Source organism: Pseudogymnoascus destructans (genome assembly GCF_001641265.1).
Source record: "Pseudogymnoascus destructans isolate 20631-21 unplaced genomic scaffold scaffold_1, whole genome shotgun sequence".
Classification (NCBI taxonomy): domain Eukaryota; kingdom Fungi; phylum Ascomycota; class Leotiomycetes; order Thelebolales; family Thelebolaceae; genus Pseudogymnoascus; species Pseudogymnoascus destructans.
The window spans coordinates 221,727-237,974 of record NW_020167520.1 but is presented as its reverse complement, the minus strand read 5'-3'; the positions used below and the strand labels follow the sequence as shown (position 1 = coordinate 237,974).

Here is a 16,248-nt window from a genome sequence, read left to right as displayed (position 1 = left end):
CGACGACCAATAACTTCAGGTGATGGGTCTGCATGTTAAATAATCGGCGACACAGGATGAGACAGCTTGTCATGTACCCCATCTAAAACAAGTTGATTTGCGTTGTGTGTTCCGGTCCCATGATGTTCACATTGCCGTACAAATGAACACTACTCCAGCAATTGTCTCACTTCAAGAAGGTATTTGGACCGTCAAAATTCCTTCGATTTCCAGCTTTTTAACTATCATACCATCTTCAGTTCTCTCCACAGGCTGGGGAAATTATTATTTTAAAAATCTCAGTGTCTCCAAAACGTATTGTGTTTGTTGAGTTGTTGCCGATCCCAACGAGCAAGAAACCTATTCTTCCTTCTCTTTTCCACTACCAAGCCAATTTACGCTCTTGAGTGCTCGACCAGCAACCATCTGTTTCAAATCCCACTACAAAGCGCAATGCCTTCTGATAATATTTTCCAGGCACTATCCAAAGATGCTCCGCCATCTGTGATAGCCACGCGTCCAGACCACCCCGTGAAGCGACTGGGTATAACGGCGCAGAAAGCTCCTCTTTCTACAAACAAGTTTTACGCCAACTTTTTCCTCGGCGATCAAAGCCACGCATCGTGGACGCATCCATACTCGGTGGTATGGCCGAAGGGTGGAGGTTCCTCCAAGAGCTGGGGCCTTGCGGTTTCTCATATCGAAGCCAACCAACGGGCCTTCGGTCCAGACCCGAAAGCAGATCCAGCTGAATACTTCGTCAACCCGATCGGCATCCAACATGTAGTTTTATCAGCAGCTGAGCTTGGGACATCGACTGCTCTCACCACGGACAGCCTCACCAGCTCCTCCGTGAATGTTAATATCCTAGCAAGTGCGGGAAGCAAGCCCGCGATCACGTTTCCTCTTGTCCAGGGAATAGGATTCATTACCGGAATTTACAATGATTCTACTCCTATCCTTCAGAGTGGCGTGTTATTCCGGACGATTACGCAAGCAAAAACAGCTCCAAAGGAGGGGGTTACCAAGTACACCATTGTCCTCGAGGATTCAAGCACATGGCTCGTCTATGCTCATGCTACATCTAGGCAAGGTCTTGAGCTTAGTATTGCCAATAACTCACTTATCAAAGCCACGTCCAAATTCCAGGGCACACTTCAGATAGCTAAAAGCCCAGTTGCAGGTGCCGAAGCAGTGTATGATGCCGCCTGTGGAGCATATGCCACTGGATCGACTATGACCGGTACCGCTAAGGGCCCTGCTGGCACATATACGATTTCTTTCTCAAAGGGGGGCCTAAAAGATTCCACCCTGGTTATGTTTGCATTGCCTCACCTCGTTGGGTCCTTCTCATCCACTACCAAGGCTGCAGCCAAAGACGTAAAGCTGCAGACTACAACCAAGGGCGTCGCAACAGCTGTTGTGGCCGACTCATGGACAATGGAAGAGCCAAACATGCCCGTTGGAATGGGTTTTGCACCTTGGAGCCCATCTCTTGGAAATATTGCCGGACTATCGCCAGCAGCGATTACTAGCATTCAAGAGGTTGCGGCCAGCGACCTGAAGCAGGATATGTCCGCTCAATCAAACGGGGATTCATTCTACTTCAGTGGGAAGGTATGTCAATACAAGTCAAATTGAATTTATGCCCCTAGCTAATACATGGAATTACTCAGGCGCTTGCCAAGTTTGCTCAAGTTATCTATGCTTCCAAGGACTTAGTGAAGGATGAAGCTTTGGCTCAAGATGGCCTGACGAAGCTCAAGGCCGCGTTCGAAGTTTGGACTACCAATAAAAACAAGTACCCGCTAGTTTACGAGCGTAAGTACATTTATAATATGTCCTTCGCCTTTTTACTAACTGGTATCAGAGGCGTGGGGTGGCATCGTCTCGACGGGAGGTTATGTAACTGGCGATTCTGGAGTGGACTTTGGTAATACCAACTACAACGACCACCATTTCCACTTTGCCTACTTTATTTTGGCAGCAAGTTACATCGGTTATCTTGACCCTACCTGGCTTGCCAGCCACAAGGACTACATCAACACGATGGTTCGCGATACCGCCAATGCAAGCAGCGAAGACCCTTACTTTCCAGTTTCTCGAGGATTCGACTGGTACAATGGCCATTCCTGGGCCAAGGGCCTCTTCGAATCTGCCGATGGCAAAGACCAAGAAAGCAGTGCTGAAGACGCTTGTTTCGCGTACAGCCTGAAGATGTGGGGTAAGACAATCGGAGATGCCAATCTTGAGGCCAGAGGAAACCTTCAGCTCTCTGTTGTCGCCCGTTCGATCTCCACGTACTTCTTGTACACGAGCGATAACGCTGTGGAGCCTAAGAATTTCATTGGCAACAAAGTTTCTGGGATTCTCTTCGAGAATAAGATCCACCACACTACGTACTTTGGTGCCAACACGGAGTATATCCAGGGCATCCACATGATTCCATTGTTGCCCAGCTCATCACTAACACGGCCGAGAAAGTTTGTTTCTGAGGAGTGGGATACATTCTTCTCTAATGACAGAGCTAAGAAAGTTGAAGGAGGGTGGAGGGGAATATTGTTTGCGAATTTGGCACTCATTGACCCGAAACAAAGCTATAGCTTCTTTGCACAAGAAAGTTTTGATAATGCTTGGTTGGATGGAGGAGCCAGCCGTACATGGTACATGGCGCTTGCTGCTGGTATGATATATTTGGATGTTTATTACAAGACTACAGAGCAAAGCTAACAAATATCAGGACTTGGAGGCGCCTAGGATCAATCGGACTTGGTGACTGAGAGCCGGGTGCTGGCATGCGTTTCACAGAATTCCGTGACCCTTTGGAATTCCGTAAAGCTGGTCACGTGCTACAGGGAAAATTATCCGAGTTTCCCCGGCCCGGCAATTGGGAGTGTAGTAGCCGAATGACCAATGAGAGCATGGCTCATACCAAAGCATACCACAGAACAAATACTGACGTTAAGATGGACGAGTAATATAATGATAATGTCCGTGGCTACTCACTCAGGGTTCACTCAGGGTCTGTACTCCGTACATGGAATTTGTCCATTTGTAAATACATAATTTACCAGCGCAGCCACCAAAAGCGCCCCATCTGGTTCACGGTTTCTCCGTGGCTTCTTCGTACTATCCCTCATTCTCCGCTTCAACCCGAGCCCCGCACCCGACCAAGTATCAGCAGTTGCACGTGAGGGCGCGGGGCAGCATTGGTCTCCATTCCCCCCCCGTCCTGCCTCTCTCTCTAGACCCTCTTTCCTACTCTCTCCGTCAACTCATATTTCTCAAAGCTTCATAATTACCTCTCATTACCCACGCGATAAGTAGAAATACTCAAACCGCAATCATGGCCGACAATGGATCAACAGAGAAGATTAACACTGATATCGTGACGCTTACCCGTTTCCTCACCGAGGAGCAGGTAAAGCATTCCGAAGCTACTGGAGACTTCACGTACGTTACCAGCCCTATTTCAAGAGAATTCTTGCCTTAGTCAACTCTAACATTCCCTACAGTCTCCTCTGCCACGCCCTCCAATTCTCCTTCAAATCTATCGCCTACTACATCCGTCGTGCCACCCTCATCAACCTCACCGGTCTAGCCGGCTCCTCCAACACTACCGGCGACGACCAGAAGAAACTCGACGTCATTGGCAATGACCTCTTCATCGCCGCCATGCGCTCCTCCGGCAAGTGCGCCGTCCTAGTCTCCGAAGAGGAGGAGGAGGCTATCTTCTTCCCCGAGCACCCCGGCGCGCGCTACGCCGTAGCATGCGACCCGATCGACGGCAGCAGCAACCTGGATGCCGGCGTATCAGTCGGTACGATTTTTGGCATCTATAAGCTCGAGGAGTCGGTGTCGGGCGGGAAGGTGACGAAGGAGGATCTGCTGAAGCCGGGAAGCGAGTTGGTGGCTGCGGGGTTCACCATGTATGGTGCCTCGGCGCAGTTGGTGATTACTATGAAGGGAAGCAGCGTTAATGGGTTTACCATGGACAATGCGCTCGGCGAGTTCATCCTCACCCACCCCGATATGAAGGTGCCAAAGAAGCGTTCGATCTACTCGGTCAATGAGGGAAACAGCTTGTACTGGGAGGAGCCGGTCAAGCAATATTTCGATAGCTTGAAGTACCCCAAGGAGGAGGGTGGCAAGCCATACAGCGCGAGATATATCGGATCTATGGTTGCGGATGCATACAGGACGCTGCTTTACGGCGGGATCTTTGCGTACCCTGCGGATAAGAAGAGCCCCAAGGGGAAGCTGAGGATTCTGTACGAGTGCGCGCCTATGGCGATGGTCTTCGAGAATGGTATGTGTCTCTAATCCTCCCCCCCCACAAACTTCTTACGTTTCGAGAAGTGTACTAATAGTTGCGCAGCTGGTGGACAAGCGGTGAACAGCACGATGCAACGTATGATGGAGATCGTACCAGAGCATATCCACGACAGATCTGGTATCTTTATGGGCAGCTACGATGAGGTGCAGAAGGTCATTGATATGCACAAGGCTAGCTGAATATTCTCTCGCAATTTGAGGAGTATTTGAGCCAAGGCGAAACGGAATCTTCGAACCCCCAAGAAGATGCGCAACATTATCTCCTTGTGTGATCACGGCGGAGGACGCGAATTGTTGGGGAAGGGGCGGAAGCAGGGTAGATAGAGCACAAAGGTAGCTACTAGAATAGGACTGTATTTTAAAACTACGAATAGATGCCTGTCAAACAGCTAGCTGGTCAAAACACATTTCGGGGCCAAACACAGTGTTGCACGTAAGACGAAAGAGTTCATGAAGATGGAATAGAGTTGACGTTTGCATTGCCTCTTCTAGGCAACTAAATAAGCAAGTTCGTGATGATATAATAAACAAAAAGAAACAAAAGCATGTTCTATAAGCGACCAAGTATCTAGTTAAAACACAAGAAATTCATATAACGCATATGCTGATCAGCTATGAGTAGGATATCAGTCGTACAGTACAGTAAAACAAACCGCTCGCAAAGGCACGTCCTTTATGGCCTTTTGTCCAATTTACACCCATCCTCAATCAAACAGTTCCTTTCTCCCCACATTAAAGATGCGCAGCCCGACGCCTTGATAAATTAGACTCCTCGCTCTCCACATCGCCGCCTTATTACTGTGCTGCAGTCCAGAGCTCGTTCAACCGCGGCTTGGTCTCGTAGCTATCAGGCTCCGTGCTTTGCGGGCGACGGATATTCGAATTCGGATAGTACATGTGGCCCATGCCCCCGCTTCCATAGGGGTCTGGGTCTGGGTACACATACCCATTGCTCTGGCTGGTCGGGCTGGGCATGTTGCTGGGTGAATGCCATCCTGCATTACTCATATGCGGGCTTCCGCCGCTCGCACTTCCGGCAGACTGAGGGTTCGCTGGAGGCTCCAAGATCTGTGGAGGTCCGTAGCCAGTGGGGTGGGATGTGGGTCGTTGGTTATTTGGATACTGGGATTGCTTTTGGGGTAGTGGTGCGTTCTGCATGGGAACGTGCTGAGCATAGTCATTGCGGAGGTGCACAGGTAATGAGCTGTTGTTCATATAGGGATAGTCACCCATGTGGCGCTGCATGCCATTCATGGGGGCAAGCTCGGCATTGGGAGACATCGAGTGGGTACGTTGACCAGGCGATGGGGTAGACATCGGCGATCCAGTAGCGGAATACTGCTCACCGTCAGAGCGCGGACCACGCCCTGATCGGTTGCTGCCAGCGCGGGAGGCCAGTGCGGCTGCTGTAGCTGCAGCTGCTTCCTCAACTGTGCCAGTATGGTGGTTCTGATGGCGTGTGAGAGTCGTGCGTCTCGTGAACGTCTTTTGGCAGTCTGCGTAGGGGCATTTGTATGGCCTCTTGCCGGAGTGTATCCTTCGGTGCCTGGCTAACGAACTGGAATCGCTGAAACGCTAGTTGGAGTTAGTTGGTGCCTACAATATGAACAATGACAGTGATAAGTACCTTTCCACATCTCTCACACATGTGAGGCTTCTCGCCAGTATGAACTCTCGCATGCACCGTGAGCGCAGATCGCTGGATGAACTGTTTGCCGCAATTCGGATAGTCGCAGACGTGAGGCCTTATCCCGCTGTGAATTCGCTCTATTTAATATGTTAGTGGCCAAATAGACCGGCTTGATTGTGCGTTTTACGTACCATGACGAGCAAGATCACTTCTACGAGCAAAGCCTTTTTGGCATACAGTACACGGGAAAGCCTTTTGTTGCGTTACACCATGTCCGGGCGGTAGTCTTCCTGTTGATCGCGGGATTTCTTGGTGTTGAGGCGCGCTGCCATCAAAGCCATCATTGCGGAATCCTGCTTGCATCGGTAATGGGCTTTGCATCGCTGTCGGGGATGGATATCGCATGCCGTTGCCCATGCCATTCATGTGTCCCATGGACGGGGGCCCTGAATACCGAGACGAATGTTCTGATCCATGGGGAGATCCGCCGCGTTCAGAGGCCGTCTCCGAGTTTGCTTGGCCGCCTGAAGCATGCATTAATTGTTGATGGAATGTGTGGTCGGATGGTGAAGCTCCTGCGGCCGCAGCAGCAGCCGCAGCACCTCCTTTGGTGTTGAGGATGTTGGTGATATCCATGCTCGCGCCACCATTCGCGCCTGGATTCTGGTTCTGGTTTATGTTCGACATCGTGTGGGCTCAACCTTTTATACTTCAGGCGGGGATTTATAGAGAGGCCTCGGTGAGGCAATCCCGCGCTTGGATCAGGGGTTCGTCCGGTCAAGCACGGCCGTAGGTGGTTGCCGGGAGACTATGGATATAATTCGGGAAGCGGTTCAAACAGATATGGCGACCAAGGGTCTCGCGGTGAGAAAGGTAGGTCGCTGTTGGTGCATAGACGGCTATATTTTGGGACGGCGACGAGAGATTCGAATATTGGGTTGTCAAACGGATGTAAGCCTGGTGGTATTTCTGCAAAAGGGTAATTAGCAACTAGGCCCTTCCTTGCGAATAAGTCCAGATGGGTAAAGGATTCCAAAGAGTGAACAGGAACCAGCAAGAATTCGGCGAGAATTCGGCGAGAATACGGCGAGAATTCGGCGAGAAAGTAAAGTAGATTTTGGTAGACGGGGAAGTCGCATCCGGGGTAGTTGCAACTAACCTCTTGAATTCGCGCGACAGGGTGATGCCAGATTTGGGGCGGGACAGAGGGTAGGCGGAGTATAGGCCGTGCAATCAATACAGTACTAGAAGTTGGGTATGCGTGAAGCCGTGATGTTTTTGGTGATGATAACAAAGGGGGAGATGGGGAGATGTGTGAGGCGCATGCGAGATTTTGTCTGGCGTGTAGATGTTTCGGGAGAGAGGGGAGACGGGCTTGGGACGAGGATAAAACCGCGTGCACCCTTTCTTGTACTAATCAAGTACAGGACAGGCAGGGAAGACAGTTTGGGCGTTTGAGTGTTTGAGTTGGCGGTTGTATATAATCTTAGTCTCGTAGTTGGTGGATGAAGTTGGATGAAGTTGGATGAAGTTGTTGGAGGTTGGTGGAAGTTGGTTGATGTTGGTTGATGTTGGTGGATGATATTAACTTACCATACTATATACTATGTCTTTTGTCTTTCCCCGTCTCATCTCACCCTCTCCCCATACTACAACTATGTCTTTCCCCGTCTCACCTCACCCCCCCTCCCCCCTTTTCCCCCTACGCATATTACTTCCACAAAACAACACAAACAATAACCTCCGCCGAAATGCCAGGACCAGAGTTACTGCAAGGTTACTCCGAATAGAGTACTCGAACTCACCTATCCGCACTCCTTGCGCCTGCAAGCGTGATGCACGACGCGTCTTCGAAACAAACTTTCCCTCCCCTTCCCCCTTCCATCAGCCTCGCAGGGGAGAGTAGCCTCTTTGAGGGCCCGCTCGCTGCCCGCCCTGTGCTCAATCTCCGCTGATTACCCATACATGGTATACTTTTCGAACAAGGAGCCATGCAAGATGCAAGATGCAAGATGCAAGATGCAAGATGCAAGATGCAAGATGCAAGATGCACGATGCAAGTCTGCAAGCCTGCCCCCTGCCGGAGACTTGCGACTATGGAAAATTTCCTTCTAGAAGCCCAGGGGTGGATCCTTCTGGTGCCCGAGTGTTTCTGTACCGCCGGATGTACTGCCATGGTATTGTATTGTTTGGAGGATTGCGCGCTGCCAATGACTTCCCATCTATTACGGTTTTCATGTACACGGAGAACACGGAGAACATGGAGAACATGGAGAACATGGAGAACACGGAGAACACGGAGAACATGGAGAACACGGAGAACACGGAGAACATGGAGAACACGGAGAACATGGAGAACATACCTTATTCCTTATTCAGGCAAATAATCTGCTGCTAATACTACTACTGGTATGCTGGACTCCTTTTCCCCAGCTGTAATCCTCCCCCATATCCGGTTGGAAGTTCCCATATCTAGTCACGCCTCGCGCCCAATTCCTTCATACTCTTGAGCCCGCTCCTCGGAGGGTCGCCAGGTAAGCCACGTAAACAGCTCGGCGTCTTGAAGGGAGGGCATCTTTTGTTGTTGGAGAGACGAGGCAAACGCCAAGAGCAAAGTGTTGATGCGCTCCGCGATGGGGAGCGTACCCAATGGGTCCATACTCATACATTTCCCTTTTTACAACCCCCAGCCTCAAGCAACGGTGTCTTTCCTGACACCGAGGAAGTAATTACCTATCTTCTCACTCCCCTCCACCTCCTTCCATCCCACGCCTGGAACATACACCACCCCCTGCACCACCGCCTTGCTCCATCCGCCCTTCGTTGCAAAGTACTTTTCCAGCTCGTCCACATTGATGTATTTCTCCCAGTCGTGTGTCCCCTTCGGTACAATCCCCAGTATATCCTCGGCCACCAAATTCGTCGTGAACCAGCTCATCCATGTCCTCGCAATCGTGCTCATCACCAGCCACCCCCCGGGTCTCACATGCTTCTCTACCTCGTCCAGGAACGTGGCGGGCGTCGTGATATGCTCAACTACTTCGAATACACTGACAACATCGTACATCTCGCCCACAGGTAGCTCCTCAAGAGAGGTGTTGAGGTATGTAAGCTTGTTGCTCAGCGAAGGGTCGCGCTTCTTATGTGCCTCGGCAATGGCGAGCACCCCAGGCGTCGGGTCAATCGCAGTAACAGACTTTGTCGACGGTAATCGTGCCGCGGACTCAGCAAATATCCCTCCCCCACAGCCAATGTCGAGGAATCGCAGTTCGTGGGCCGGAGCCGCCCCATAGGTCTTCTGGCACTGCTGGATGAAGTCGTGGCGGAGGGGATTCATGAGATGGAGGAGTCGCGACGAGCCGTGCGGCTCCCACCATGCCGAGGCCAGAGCATTGAAGTGGGATACCTCCTCTGGGTTTACCGACGAGGGTGAGTGCCGAGTCTGTGAAAATTGACGGTGTTGATGTTGGCGAGCCGTCTGGGTGGCAGTCCGAACGAGCAGGTCGATGCTGCGTCTCGTCGAAGGGTGCATTGTGCAATGGGCGGCTGAGGCCCTGCGTGGACCCTGGCTGATATATCTCCAATACCACTCTCTTGAACAGATCAGATCAGATGAGATGGTCAGGCAGGGTATAACGCCGTCTGGTGGTCGTAGATCGCGGTCAGTGCCCCAGGTTCCCAAAGCTTCGCGCGGCTCTCGATTGCATTGCTGGGTAAACGCGCGAGGCTGTCAAAAATGATTGGCGGAACCTGGAGACGGACCGACGTATGTTCCGGCCTGCCAGGGGTGGAATGGAAGCAACGGCACTACCTTGAGTCATGAGCCGAGCTTGTGATTACCGAACACCGAGCGTCGGCTTTGCTTTCTTTCCTCGACTCATTCAGCAACTCGTTCACTCCCCTTGAGCCCATTTCCATCCACATAAGAACCCCAATTCGCCTTGTGTTGGGACAGGGACAGCTTCGTCTATATATTCCAATAGACCCTCCAGATCGTCCGCTTATTAAGTTACCCACACAATTTGGGGAATCCGACGGGAACGCTGTGGAACGATTTTACACTACAGATACACAGAATGCCTTCATCAGTCGCAGTGGCAGGAGGGGCGGACCAGTTTGACTCAATAGAAGACGCCATCGCAGCATTCAGTAAGTCTCAACTTCTCAACTTTTTTTCAATTACCCCGCATTCCCGCCATCGAGGGTAAATACCCCATTTGAATCTCGAAACTAACAAAAAGTGGCAGAAAATGGCGAATTCGTAGTCGTCCTCGACGATCCCGGACGCGAGAATGAGGGCGATCTCATCATCGCCGCTGAGGACGTGACGCCGGAGCAGATGGCCTTCATGGTCAGATACTCCTCGGGTCTCATCTGCGCACCCCTCGTCCCAGAGCTGTGCGTCGACCTCGGCCTCCCCCAGATGGTGGTGAACAACGAAGACCCCAAGAGCACGGCATACACGCTCTCTATCGATGCGAACCACCCCAGCACAACGACCGGTATCAGCGCGCAGGACCGCGCGCTGACCTGCCGCATGCTCGGTGCGAAGGGCGCGAGGAAGGAGGATTTCAGGCGGCCGGGACATGTCTTCCCGCTGCAGGCGAGGAAGGGATTAGTGAGGCAGCGCCCTGGACATACCGAGGCTACGGTGGAGTTCTGTCGGTTGGCGGGTAAGCAGTTGGTGGGTATTTGCTGCGAGTTGGTGGAGGATGGGGAGGTGGTGGAGGGGCAGGCGCTGAGGAAGGAGCCGGGGATGATGAGGACGGAGGGGTGCTTGGCGTTTGGCAAGAAATGGGGACTCAAGGTTGTTACGATTGAGGCTCTGGTGGCGTATGTGGAGAATCGGGAGGGTAAGTACAAGAATGGATCGGATTAAATGCATTCTTCGGTATTGGCGCTGCTTATGGATCTGGAATTGTATATATCTACACCTCTCTCTAGTGGGTTGTCTTTAGATTTGGGGGGTCGGCCTATGCAAGTCCGCGAGTTTGTTTTAGCAACCGCAATCTACCTTGTCTCCATTGCATCTATGTTGTAGTTATGTGTCAATATGTTACTCATACATATCAGAATAATCTGATATATCCGCAGAGCGATTGTTTGGTTTTATTGTTGATTCGGCGAATAAAATATACTCTTGTCGTAGAAGCAAGGGTATTAAAAAAGGGCGCTTTTCAAAATATATTTATTTCGACTATAAATATTTATTCCTCTACATCCTCAAACCGCAATATCAATTTATTGCCTTTCGGCGAAGCTGTATAGCCGTCTTCCTGCTCAATCCCATCATCACAAACGATGTGGGATGTGAAGTTCGTATACGTAGCTGCAAGTGCAAGTTTCATTTCTCAACTGGTGTTAGTAACGGGTCATCCAAGAATAGAAAAAGACTTACGAAGCATAGCAAAATTATTCCCAATGCACATCCTACCACCACTCGAGAAAGGCCAGAACCACTTGTCTCTTTCCTTTGTCTCCTCCCCCGACCTACCGTCTCCGTCCAACCAGCGAGTATGATCCCATACCTCCGGCTGGCTATAGACATCCGCACTGCGATGCAGAGTCCAGGCACTGGAGCAGACCCTAACACCGCCTGGAACTTCATAACCAACCAGGTTACAGGAGGGATAAGGCGTTACGCGAGGGCTGGAACCGGGAATTGCGGCGTTGAGTCGTAAGGTCTCGCTGAGAACGGCATGGAGAAGTGGCAACGCGTCCAGGGTCTTCAAGTTAGGGAGACCTGGCAGTGGGGATCCTTCCTTGATATGGTCTGGCGAATATTTCAAAGGAGGGTCTAGCGTAAGAAGTTCTGCCCTGAGAGCCCTTTGCAGCTCGAGATCTTGGGACAGGTGCCATGTTGCATAGGTAAGGGTGATCCCCGACGTCTCGTGGCCCGCTGCAAGATTATCCAGCATCTCTGTAGCGACCATGAGCTCCTTGTTATCGAAAATACGGCAAGAGAGAATCGACTGCTCCTTATTGCTTTCCTTCTGGATGCCCTTGAGCATGGCCCTGACAACCACGGGTTCTTCGCCGGGGTTGTCAGAATACGACGAGCATTTATTGCTCGAAGCCGTGGCGGCATTGCACATTCCCAATGCCCAATCCTCGATCTCGTCATTCGCATCGTCTACCCATCTCGGGACAAGCCGAAAGCCGACCTTGCTCAGAAATGAAGTCAAACGAGGAACCTCTTGCGGATAGTATACGTAGGGTTTCCGGCTCTGATACAACTCCAGCCAGTGGGATCGATAGGCAGTATCACGAACGAAATCAGAGGAATTTGGTAGCCCGAACTGATAGGCTGTGATAGTATCCATGCTTAGAGCATACCAAAGCTTCAGGACATCGATGCCCTGTGGCTTCTGAGATGGACTCGCAGAGGCTTTGAGGGTGGGCAACAACCTCTCGTATAGTATACTCTGAGCCTGTGCGGTTACGGCCGGAGACGTCTGCAATGCCAATTTTGAGTATGTATGAGACACCATACGCTTGCTTGCCGAATGAGGACGGCCGTGAAGCGTTGAGAATGTGCATTGCACTCTGCATGAAGATTAGAAAAACATGTCATCCTATCTGGTGGTTCACATACCCATAATTGTCAAACACAGCATACCAATCTCCCTTCTCAAAGCCGCCGCCAAAAATAGTCTTGACTCCTCCGTCTATGGTGCCAACGCTAATTTCGTTTGGTCCCAGCCTCACCACAGGCCCAAGCTTTAGATGAGCAGCGCGAACGTCATGATTCTCTGTCCACCTGTACCGGACAGAAAGGATCCAAAGGGGGGAAAATGGCGCACTCCAGTGTGCGTTTGGGATCTTGGAGAGCGGTGATATGACGGCGGGATATATAATAAATTTATATAGGCCGAAGAGAAAGACGACTAAAAAGGCAATCGCTGAAATGCGGATATTTGCCGACATTTTGAATATTGTCCCGTCCCAGTGGCACCTCGTTACTCAAACTTGCGGATAAGGCCTCAATGGCCTTTCCAGAGTGGCTACTATGATCGTCAGAACCCTATCAGGGAGGTCAAAATGGCCAGGACGGCGGCTCAGAGAGTTATTTTAAGGGGATCATAAGCGTACCTGACAGCAGAAGCTTCGTTATGTGGTCCTATTACTTGCTGATAGCATAGTATGTAAATGTTGTAGAGGCATTAATCGTTGGTTCTCAAACCACCGCCTGGAGGCGATTATAGTATTGGTAAAACGCGGGGTTAGAAATCCACTATTGACTGCTGACGTTACACCCTCTCTGGGCATCGTGGCGTGCTGTCGATAGCGCTGTCATGTATCTCCTCTGTAGCGATTATCGCTAGATTTTAGTCACGACTAGAAAAAAAAACTACCAGGGTGGTTGAGGCTGACCGCGAGGCTTGCTCATTTTGAAGAAAGATCATAGATATCCATAATGACTGCTCTATACCAATTCCCAAGCTCCATGACTGATCACGAACCATGTCTGGCAACTCCTCTGCTTCCGATATCATCACCTACGTCGGTGTCCCCCTTGCCGTCCTCGGAGTCGCTCCTATCCTCTACAACACCGTGATAACGCTGGCAACATTATCCAAGGTTAGACGACTACTACGAAAGTCTCGTCTGGTGGGCATAACACGAGGCGATGTTGTAAATCATGTCATTGAGTGCGAGCTTGCGCGCTTCAGCATTGCGCCCCTGAGCCGCCAGTATGACACGGAGGAGTACTGGAATGTGTACGAACACCCTAGCCTTGTCCCTGGCGGCAGCTGGACGATATTCAACTGGAAGATGCATGCCATTGGTATCAAAACCCAACGAATCGAATATTCAGACCAACTGCGTCAGCCGCAGGCTGAAATCAATTTCGAGGACCTCCTGAGCTATCTACTAGACCTAGGTGCGGTTCCAAATGCTGCGGGTTTTCAAATGCTAAGGACTTCTGGTTTGTGGGTCCCGGTTGGGACTCCTTTGATGTTATCCCCGGATCGCCACGAAGCTGTGCTGACGATTGCTCCATTGGACGACTCGGATGGAATGCTCTCGTTGGCGGTTAGATGGTCGCGAAAGTGGGTTGTGAGAGGGAAGACATCGCTGCCGCCGTACTGGATACAAGTCAAGGCATTGCGGGAGAAGGCGAGTCCCATACATGAAGGGAGTATCACTGAGGACGGGGTGTCATCCATCACGAAGTCTCCCGCCGATCAGGAAGTAAGTGGCCATGAAATACCATTAGACAAAAATAGTGATTGACAAACGAGTAGGATCCGGAGCTCGCACAAGCTACATCAGGGGACTTGATTCCTGACGATAATAAAGATTTAGAAGCTGCGAAGAGTCACAGCAATACGGTGTTACATACTGACGTGGTTCGGTGCCACATAACATCAAGTGGCATCACCGCCGCCCTAAGAGAAAAAGCCTTGGACTTCGAGCCCCTTCCCATAACCCATTTACGTCCTTCCTCGGGCTCGCCTACGAGCGCTGGCATATACTTCTCATGCATCAGCACCGCCCTCAGCACTACGAATAACGCCGTCCTATGGTCCTACCACATCCCACCTCCATTCCTAGCATTCTCTCGAAGCCCTATTATCCCCTGCGGCATCCTCGTCCTGCTAGGAATGGTTCCCATAACCTCGACCCCTGAGTGGTACACCGACTATGGCGACTCCGGCGCTGAAGAGCGAGACCTGCAAATGCGCCGAATGCGCGATAGCATGACTGCAATGCGGCGAGAAAGCTCAATGACTCCTGATCAACACGCCGTTGCCATACGAGACAGGCAATTCAAGCAACACCAGGACTTTGTGGATGATAGCAACCAGAGGCGCCGACTTGCAGTACAGCGCGAGGAGACGAGGATGCTTGAAGCGCTGCAGAGCCCGCAGTGGAAGGCGCAGCTGGTTGGCGAACATACCCTTCTTTGGCTCAAGGAGCAGAACCATGTTGCAGTGAAGGCAGAGCTTCCAGAGGTTATGGAGGTTGTGCTGCACAGGATGGTCACCGAGCCGGCCTTCGCGAATGATTTGGCCGAGGTACTGGATACGTGGAAGGGATGGGTGGAGGGAGGGGGGATCCGCAAAGCTGACTATCTGATGCTCAAGAAGAAGTTGGTAGTATTTGCTTTTGCGAGCTTGGTGTTGGCTATGGTTTATGGTTCTGTGGAGCCAATGGACGGGTCGTTGTCGAAAGATCTGCAGGAATCGATTGGGATCTGGAAGAAGGTTAGGCTTGGTTGATGGGGCGAGATTTATGTTCTGTATAGCTGCTATGATACCAATTATAAATTAATACCTGCTTAAAGCTGAAGTCGTGAGTTTGCCGTTGTACTTTCTCCCCGGCACTGTCCGCCATGGGATTGTCTGTCCGGGTTCGTAAACAGCATTTAGCTGATTGGATTTGGCACACGAAGAAGTAACTGGAAGCAATCTCCTCACGGCTCGCCTTCTTGCATCCTACAGACTGTAAAAGTTATTAACCTCCCGATTGAAGTGCCAGATTCGATACTGGTTTCCGTCTACGTTGACAGGACCACGCAGCAATACAGTCTTAAGATTGTACGCCCGTTGGTTTTTTTCAACAGTTTTACCACGGAAGTCGATCGCTCCCATGCCATCCTGCTCCGAACTCTGATCTTCTTCAAGTCGTGGCTCAAGGCCACGTTCTCAATGAAAAATAATAAGCAGTATGCCATATGTTCATGTTTTCACTATAGAGAACTATTAGTTATGTCTTCCAAGAGAAAAATCTTGAAACAATTAAAAATAGACGAAATATCAGATCAAAATTGCCCCGTCACAGGCGATATCATCAATACCAACAAGTGGCTTATGTTGACCGTCGTGATAATTGGATCATCATTTAAAAACAGTTGGAAGTTGCAAGATTTTGACGTTTGGAACTTACAAATTTTCACACATGGTGAGATGGTAAAACAGAATCGGTCCTGCGTGGTATTTTTGACCAGAGACGTCACTCTAAACAGGATTCTCAGCAGCCATTCAATCAAGAAATCATTGCGCAAAAGATTCGTGATGAGCATAATCAGTGCGGACAGTCTCGTCGTTGCTGTTAAGCTTGGACATATGCTTGTCATTTGTCGGTCGAAGTCATCACTATGCTTGGATCTGGTGAATGAAATAAGAGTATACATACACATGGACGACTGCTCTGGCCACATGTTGCCCGAGATGAATGGTTATGTAAAACCTCTGAGGTATGTGTTAGCTTCTTGTCATAACTTGCTTAAAACATCTTCCAACAATACGTGGGATAAAGAATTCAGAAGGCATGAATGGTTTAATTTGATTTGTGTC

The 16,248-nt window shown here is 50.5% G+C and overlaps 8 protein-coding genes across 8 annotated transcripts; 5 read left to right on the top strand and 3 right to left on the bottom strand.

Moving 5' to 3' along the window:
• The first annotated feature begins 174 nt into the window (after positions 1-174).
• VC83_00085 (uncharacterized protein) lies at positions 175-2,970 on the top strand. The gene is made up of 4 exons (XM_024463782.1): positions 175-1,596; positions 1,656-1,800; positions 1,850-2,662; positions 2,720-2,970. Exons 1-4 carry the CDS (start codon positions 433-435, stop codon positions 2,734-2,736), a joined length of 2,139 nt encoding a protein of 712 aa, XP_024328404.1. The 5' UTR covers positions 175-432; the 3' UTR covers positions 2,737-2,970.
• A 282-nt stretch (positions 2,971-3,252) lies between these two features.
• FBP1 (Fructose-1,6-bisphosphatase) lies at positions 3,253-4,728 on the top strand. The gene is made up of 3 exons (XM_024463781.1): positions 3,253-3,432; positions 3,495-4,288; positions 4,358-4,728. The coding sequence occupies exons 1-3, from the start codon at positions 3,326-3,328 to the stop codon at positions 4,492-4,494; spliced, it is 1,038 nt and encodes a 345-aa protein (XP_024328405.1). The 5' UTR covers positions 3,253-3,325; the 3' UTR covers positions 4,495-4,728.
• A 51-nt stretch (positions 4,729-4,779) lies between these two features.
• Positions 4,780-7,526, bottom strand: VC83_00083 (uncharacterized protein). The gene is made up of 4 exons (XM_024463780.1): positions 7,104-7,526; positions 6,136-6,913; positions 5,942-6,081; positions 4,780-5,889 (listed from the first exon to the last, which is right to left on the bottom strand). The coding sequence occupies exons 2-4, from the start codon at positions 6,629-6,631 to the stop codon at positions 5,110-5,112; spliced, it is 1,416 nt and encodes a 471-aa protein (XP_024328402.1). The 5' UTR covers positions 6,632-6,913; positions 7,104-7,526; the 3' UTR covers positions 4,780-5,109.
• Positions 7,527-7,949: 423 nt separating this feature from the next.
• Positions 7,950-8,342, top strand: VC83_00082 (uncharacterized protein; the record flags this gene model as incomplete). Its single annotated transcript, XM_024463779.1, has 1 exon — positions 7,950-8,342. The coding sequence occupies one exon, from the start codon at positions 7,950-7,952 to the stop codon at positions 8,340-8,342; it is 393 nt and encodes a 130-aa protein (XP_024328403.1).
• Positions 8,343-8,636: 294 nt separating this feature from the next.
• On the bottom strand, positions 8,637-9,476 carry COQ3 (Hexaprenyldihydroxybenzoate methyltransferase, mitochondrial; the record flags this gene model as incomplete). Its single annotated transcript, XM_024463778.1, has 1 exon — positions 8,637-9,476. The coding sequence occupies one exon, from the start codon at positions 9,474-9,476 to the stop codon at positions 8,637-8,639; it is 840 nt and encodes a 279-aa protein (XP_024328400.1).
• Positions 9,477-9,829: 353 nt separating this feature from the next.
• Positions 9,830-10,953, top strand: RIB3 (3,4-dihydroxy 2-butanone 4-phosphate synthase). Its single transcript, XM_024463777.1, has 2 exons — positions 9,830-10,093; positions 10,192-10,953. Exons 1-2 carry the CDS (start codon positions 10,021-10,023, stop codon positions 10,821-10,823), a joined length of 705 nt encoding a protein of 234 aa, XP_024328401.1. The 5' UTR covers positions 9,830-10,020; the 3' UTR covers positions 10,824-10,953.
• Positions 10,954-11,151: 198 nt separating this feature from the next.
• Positions 11,152-12,871, bottom strand: VC83_00079 (uncharacterized protein; the record flags this gene model as incomplete). Its single annotated transcript, XM_024463776.1, has 3 exons — positions 11,152-11,294; positions 11,343-12,490; positions 12,540-12,871. 3 exons carry the CDS (start codon positions 12,869-12,871, stop codon positions 11,152-11,154), a joined length of 1,623 nt encoding a protein of 540 aa, XP_024328236.1.
• A 537-nt stretch (positions 12,872-13,408) lies between these two features.
• VC83_00078 (uncharacterized protein) lies at positions 13,409-15,171 on the top strand (the record flags this gene model as incomplete). The annotated part of the gene is made up of 2 exons (XM_024463775.1): positions 13,409-14,140; positions 14,194-15,171. 2 exons carry the CDS (start codon positions 13,409-13,411, stop codon positions 15,169-15,171), a joined length of 1,710 nt encoding a protein of 569 aa, XP_024328235.1.
• Between the last annotated feature and the right edge of the window lie 1,077 nt (positions 15,172-16,248).